This window comes from Aplysia californica, unplaced genomic scaffold (genome assembly GCF_000002075.1).
Source record: "Aplysia californica isolate F4 #8 unplaced genomic scaffold, AplCal3.0 scaffold00877, whole genome shotgun sequence".
Lineage (NCBI taxonomy): Eukaryota > Metazoa > Mollusca > Gastropoda > Aplysiida > Aplysiidae > Aplysia > Aplysia californica.
In genome coordinates, this window is record NW_004798147.1 from 55,829 (window position 1) to 62,883 (window position 7,055).

Consider the following 7,055-nt stretch of genomic DNA (forward strand, 5'->3'; position numbering starts at 1 on the left):
ACATGAATGATGACACACAATGAACACATACAAGAAGTGACGACACACACAATGCACACATACATGAAGTGATGACACACCATATGTGAGGCATCGTGGTGACATCAGGCGCTCGTCAAAATAATGAAATCGAAGAAAACAGCATTTTCCTTCACGCATGGCAATTTTTATCGAATTTTTGTTTTTTGGTTCAAACCCATTTATGTCCATACAAAAACACATTTCCATGAGAATTTTACTGAAAAAAGTTGATTAATGGCACAAATTTGTAATTTTTCAGTTTTAAAGAACTATCAAGCTATAGAAGTTACCAAACTTTGACAGCCATTTTCTCAGTAATTTTACCTCTGAAACCGGGTGACCAGCACCTCCTTCTTCAGCAAATATCTCGACTTGCGTTCAAGATAAAAGGATAGTTTATTCATCCAAAGCAAGACAAAAGAACAAGCTTTAAGATGATACTAGTAAGTCTACATGCCCAAAAATTGCCGAGCGCCTGATTCCTGCACGTCGTGACACATATATGAACAGACTGGTGAAATTGCACAGTACGCACAGACAAGTGATAACACACTATATATTTGTAAACACCTGGTGAAATTGCACAGTACGCACAGACAAGTGATAACACACTATATATTTGTAAACACCTGGTGAAATTGCACAGTACACACAGACAAGTGATAACACACTATATATTTGTAAACACCTGTTGCTTGTACATTTGCTCAACAAAGTAAACCAAACAAACTGAATTTGTCTACAGACACAAAACCTTGTCAACAATGTGGTGTCATGAGGATGAGTTCACAGGATCCAGCTATGACTTGAGTTTAAGTTTTAGTGAGAGTTTTACAGCACTTGCAATACAAACAGGACATTTAAGTGACGAGGATTAGAGGAGTGACTTGAGAGAATGTATAGAGAAAAGAACGAGGAGAGACGAAGACGAAAGACATTTGATAGGAAAGAGGGAGCAAACCTCACTAGTACACCCAGCAACCACCCACTGTTATGACTTTATCATTTTATGACGTGTCAATACAAAAGATGATGTGCATAGATTTGTCATTTTAAAGGATAGTTGTGAAGATGAGTCAACGGAAAGGACAAGGCACACAAGCAATATGCCCACACCTCAACAGAAATCCATAAAATGACATAGGATTGTTTTGGGGGTGTATCAATTGACCGTGCATAGTTGAGTGCAGATGTTCACTGACAATGCACTAAAATGTGGGGACCTTTATTGTGCTGAAATGTAGGAATGATAACATACAATGCACTGAAAAGTGTTGATATAAACTGACAATTCACGGAAAAGTTAAATAAATAAATGTTAAGTGACAGTATAAAGAAGAGCACTAGCTATCTGACAGAGCTAGATTACTTTGATTGATCAATTGGAGCTGTCCCATGAAGGAAATACATCATCACTTCAGATGAAAGAGACACACAATTCTAAGGTCTGGATATACATCAAACAGTCAGCCCAACAGTCAGGCCAACTGACATTCAGACAATCAAACTGGGTCAAACAGTCAGTCCCACAGACAATCAAACACACAATTAAACAGACAATTTAAACAGTTGGCCCACCAGCTGGTCCAACAATCAGACAATCAAACTGTCAGTCTAATAGAGAATCAACCAGTTGGTCATACACTTGGTCAAACAATCAGTGAAGGAAGAGATGGTCAGTGTCCCTGAGGAGGGGCGAGTCTGTCCGCCCTCTTTACACTCTCCCTGTATACCTTCTCATTCCTCTCACTCAGAAGGTCCTCAAAGAACCTCACCCTCTGGGCCACTTCGTACCTTTTGTCCAGCGCCGGAGACACAGCCGCAGGTACTGGAGGGTCAGGTGCCTTGACCCTCACTGGTGGGGGGGACGGGCTGGCCGGTGCAGGAGTTGGTGTGCTCACTTCCTGTCCTCCGCCGTTTGTCCTGGCATCTGGCACGGTCGAGATGATCTCGCCAAACAACCTCATGCCCTGGAAGAGGACACAGGTTGAAAAAAAAATTGTTCATGCTTTATGTACCCGTCAATACAAGTTAGATCAGAGGTACTTAACCTTGTTGGGGGTACTGATCCCTGCAAGTTTCATACATGTTTTAACTCTTTTAACCCCATCGGACGCTGGGAGCGTCCAATACCAGTGACAACTTTTTACGTTTTATTTAATGCAAGTTTTTACTTGCTTTTCAGAACTATTCCCGAACCAAGTTTTTAAGCAATGATTAAGTCTTTGTTTCAACCATTTAGAAGTTGGAGGCAAGCTTTTGGGGTTATAAAGAAACAGTGCACCAGATTTAGGTGACTGTAGAAAAGACTCTGGGAAACAATAGGAAAAAACTAGAAAAACATTGACTAATACAGGTGGGCCTAGCGATAGTATCGGCCGGGTCGCGGATCGGGTTGCAATTGTCAGATTTCAGACGATTGTCTACAAACATACAGGTCTAAATATTGCTTATCAGGGCCAAACTGGGCTCAGGGGGAAACAGAATCCGTGCAGTAAGATGGCAATACAAGAAAGAATGAACTTCCCAAAACACAAGTTGTATAGTGACACGTTAGAATCAGGCACTTTTTTTATTTTGATGAAAAAGGCACTCATCTATCTTGAATAGAAGTTGAGCTATTTGTGGAGTAAGGAGGTTGGGGCTGCCTGGTGTCTGAGCTAAAATTAGAGAGAAAATGGCGGCCAAAGTTTGATGCCTTGCAAAGTTTGAGAGTCTTGGAAACGGCACATTTACAATTTGTGTTGCTTAAATCAAGGTTTTTCAGTAAAATCAACACAGAAATGTGTTTTTACATTGACATACAAGGTGTTAGGCCCATAAAAGAAAATTTGAAAGTAATACTCAAAGGCTAGAAAAAATAAATGCCAGTTTCATACATCTCTTTATTTTGACGGGAGCCTGATTTCACCACAATACCTCACAACTGAATTCACATCTTGTGCTCAAAGCTGTTATAAAGACCAGTGTTAGGTATTTAAAAGTTGTTCTAACATCCGATCCGGACATTGGGGATTGCCTTGTTAGTGAGACAACTTCCTGGGCCTTCGGCATATTGTGGTAGGGTGGCCAGTTCCTTTCCACGCGGCCTTTACTTCTCCAACTCGAAGTCAGGTACCCATTACAGCTGGGTGGGCAGGAGGGGGCGGGAAAAAAATCTGTGGCTCAAACCCGGACTTTCCGCTTCGGAGACGAGTGCACTAACTGTGCCACTGTTATTCACTGAAAAGCCATTTTCAAATTGTCTGTTTTACAGAATCTGAATTATAAGTTTGGTCATTTCTTTAGTCTTTGTGTACCTCAACATAGTCTCTGACAAGACATGAAGACATAATAAATAAGTATGTGTATTGCCATCAATTGATTGTGTGACTTTTAGCTTCTTTTGCAAGCAGGATGAAATTTATTATTACATCAAAGACACATGAATCAAACTCAATTATCAGTAGCTAAGGTGGTGATGGTGGGGTTTTTTTTTTTTGGGGGGGGGGGGATAGAAGGGTGGGGGTACTGTAATTTCAAAAGAAAGTGTAAATGAACTGGAACTTTGGGAAGGCAAAGAATATGGATAGTTTATGTTGTTTTTTTTTCCACTTGAAATCATACTCCATTCAATTTTTACTTAAGACGACAGCTTCATTGCCCAGTATCTGGTCAAAATTAGAATTCCAAGAAGAATGCAGTTTGTTCCTATCTGGGTCTACGCTGAACAACAAGTACTTCAATAAAGTCAGATTGGCATGGAACCTGATTTTTTTTTTCATGAATTCAGTCTCCACCTGCCAGATGCAACTTATCATTACTGATGTGAAAATACACAGGTCTGTTTGCAACATTTACGTGGCATATGGTCAATGACATGAAAATACACATTTGCCAGCCAACTGAACAGCCAAAACAGGGCACTTACCGTCTTTTTGCGGATGACCAAGTTTAGCTGCCGACTGCTCTTCAGTGCCAGAACAGCCTAAGAAAAAAGAGGCCCATGTTGTACTCATTTTCAGAACAAGCCTCAGGCGGGATTAAGTTAAACATTACTTCTACCTTAACAAATGTGTAAACAAAAACCCCCAGCAATTTCTATTTTGAACTACGTGGTCAAACTTTACCTCTACTTGTGACAAGTGTAACAAAACTATTTATCTCTCACTGAGAAAACAAAACATTCTTTTTATCTTTCACTGAGAAAACAAAACATTCTTTTTATCTTTCACTGACAATACACAGCATAAATTCATCTTCAAGTAATGCAATAAAGTGCTACTTTTTTCTTTGACTGATTAAAAAAACAACCCCACTACACTATTTTTAAATGATGAAATACAACCTTTTTTTGTTATGTCCGACCGATGAAACACAACAGGAAATTTCTGTTCATTTGTTGTTGCAAAGCATTGCTTCTGTACTTCTATTCATGTACAATATTGAATGAATTGTTCAATCAACATTGAACAATGCAGTAAAACTTTGCATTAACTTTGAAAGATGCAATAAACATTGCAACTCCTAATTAATAAAAATAATACATAAAAAGCATTTTGTATCAGCATACATCCCCAGTCCATGCGCTTTACAAACTACATTGCTACCCCAAAACACTATGAAACATTCTCGGCTTCCCAAGAAGTATACGGTGCAAGCATTTGATTAAGCGCTAAAACACTAATAAATTGACAAGATCTGTCGCTGTGTATGAGCTGGGCGTAAGAATTGATTCCGGAACCAGTTCCCGTGATTAGTGCAACAAAAGAAAAGTTCCAATTCCTAATTACGTCAACCAATGGTTACTAATTACTTTATCTATTGAAACTGTTTTTCTTAAGGGGAGACCCGGGTCGGTGATACCAGAGAATATAGATAAAAACGCTCACAATATCAATTTTTTGTTTTTTGCGGAAAAACATCCTTTGACATCTGTTCTATCGGGTTACAATGACGAAACTGTTGAAAAAAACCCACCCTAAAAGACCTAAAAAGGCATTTGAAAAGTGCATATTGAACTAGAAATCCTTTTAAAAATTCCATTTTTTTCTGTTTTTCTCAAAATCTGCTTTTTGACACATGCTACCTCCTTGGTACAAGGAATTTTCAAAAACTACTGAAGCTTGAAGCTTCAAATTTGGTATACAAGTGCTTTAAGATCAAAGAAATCTGGAAATATTGGAAACTTGTGGAAGTGTTCAATTTTTTGGGAACATATACCCCAAAGATTAGTCAACTGACTCTCGGGGATTCATTGACTTTGGGCTCACTTTTTTATTTTTATAAATAGGTCTAAATCCTTAAATAGATCCACAATCCATATAAGTTTGCACAGTGTGCCAAATTTCAGGCTGAAGTTTAAATATTTTCTAAGAAATTCTTCTGCACTAAGAAGCTGGTTTGAAAATCCAAGATGGCCGCCACAGAGACCAATTTTTCAGAAAAAATTAACAAATTTACCCTTAGTACATCCTATTTACTCATGAACTTCTTGCACAATTACATGAAAGTGAATAAAAGTAATTCGTTTAGAAAATTTTTCCAGGAGTGTAAGCCTACATCTCCCCTTAAAAGAATTTATTATGGAAAAAAAACTTGGTGCCAATTCCGAAATTGAGGTTATCCTGAATCCTGATGCTGCTCAGCACCCATAACTGGCTAGGTGTTGGATTCATCAGAAGTAATCATGGACCTGATGGTAGTAATCAAGTAGTTGTCTAGAGGTCCGACTCAATGAAAGTAGTCACTACTAACTGGAAGTAATCATGCTACTGTCTAAGAGTCGGGACTCAGAAGAAGTAACTGTAATTGTCCAGGAGTCGAAAACTTCCAGAAGAAATCATGGACTCCCTAGAAGAAATCAATTAACTAGAAAGTAACTGGGTTCTGACTCCATTTCTTCGATTCCTAGCTTTCAGGAATCAGGAAAAAATACGGAACCGCCCACCACTGTCTATACCTCCTTGTGGCTTATCTTGCGGAAGCTCGTCTCGTTGACCTCCACGATCTGGTCTCCAGTCTGAAGGCCAGCCTCCTCGGCCAGACTCTCAGGCCGCACGCGCTCAATGAAAATCCCGGGGAAGCTGCGAGGGCCGCTCCTGATTCTGAATTGTGATGATAGACAGTAATCGTAAGTGTTTTTAGTTTTAGTAAGATTTTTACGCCATTTGCAACACAATTTGGTCATAAGAGTAGAGGTGTTACTAGAGAGTAAAATAAAAAGAACTGGAAGAGAGATAAGGACGACAGATTTTTTATAGGAAAGAAAGAGAAGACTACACCAGAGCCCCACCAACTTCCCACTTGCAGGGTTTTGACGGGATGGATAACACAGAGACAAACAGGAGGAAAATATCCCGCACAATCAGGAACATATGTGTAAATGTACATAGATGTATTACACCTCCATCAACACAATTTAGGCGGAGGGCTGCTTTGACATGTGAAATGCCAGTAGCAGAATTCAAGTCAGATGAATTTAAATAGACTAATGATTTCAAGGAGGTCGGAATATTCTAACAGATTCGGTCGGAACAGTGTCAGTCTGAAACAAATATAAAACAGGGAAAATCATATTATAACAACAGCCATGCCAAATGACACTAAAAAATCTTTTCACCATTATTCATCCTGATCTTTTCCAGTCATCCATCAGTTCAAATTTTCTACGTAAGTTATTTTTTTAACCGCTGCATCTTTTACCTTTCACATTACCATCTCTAAAATTCTACAGTAGCATAACTTGCGCAATAGCATCCTTCAAAGATCTACTGCTGCATCAGTAATTGCTATCCTGTTGTATACATTCTACACTGACATCTGGGAAGTAGCAGTTAGGGAAGAAGTCCTTTTGGACCAGTGACTACAACGTTCCTTTTGGACCAGTGACTACAAAGTTCCTTTTGGACCAGTGACTACAAAGTTCCTTTTGGACCAGTGACTACAAAGTTCCTTTTGGACCAGTAAAAGAGAAGGTCCCTTTTGGACCAGTTGTGTTCGCCGATTTCTTGCTTTAATTTTGGAATCCATTTTTGGTGTTGCCTCTTTCGTTT

At 39.1% G+C, this 7,055-nt stretch overlaps 1 protein-coding gene across 3 annotated transcripts in view; it reads right to left on the reverse strand.

Moving 5' to 3' along the window:
• LOC101862905 (harmonin) overlaps positions 1 to 7,055 on the reverse strand; it is a gene marked incomplete at its 3' end in the record, with an annotated part of 69,360 nt that overhangs the window by 25,252 nt on the left and 37,053 nt on the right. For all 3 annotated transcript variants that reach the window (XM_035972855.1, XM_005110334.3, XM_013089115.2), the window contains 3 exon segments: positions 1,816 to 1,991; positions 3,932 to 3,988; positions 5,963 to 6,107. In XM_035972855.1, the coding sequence (XP_035828748.1) occupies positions 1,816 to 1,991; positions 3,932 to 3,988; positions 5,963 to 6,107 (378 nt within the window).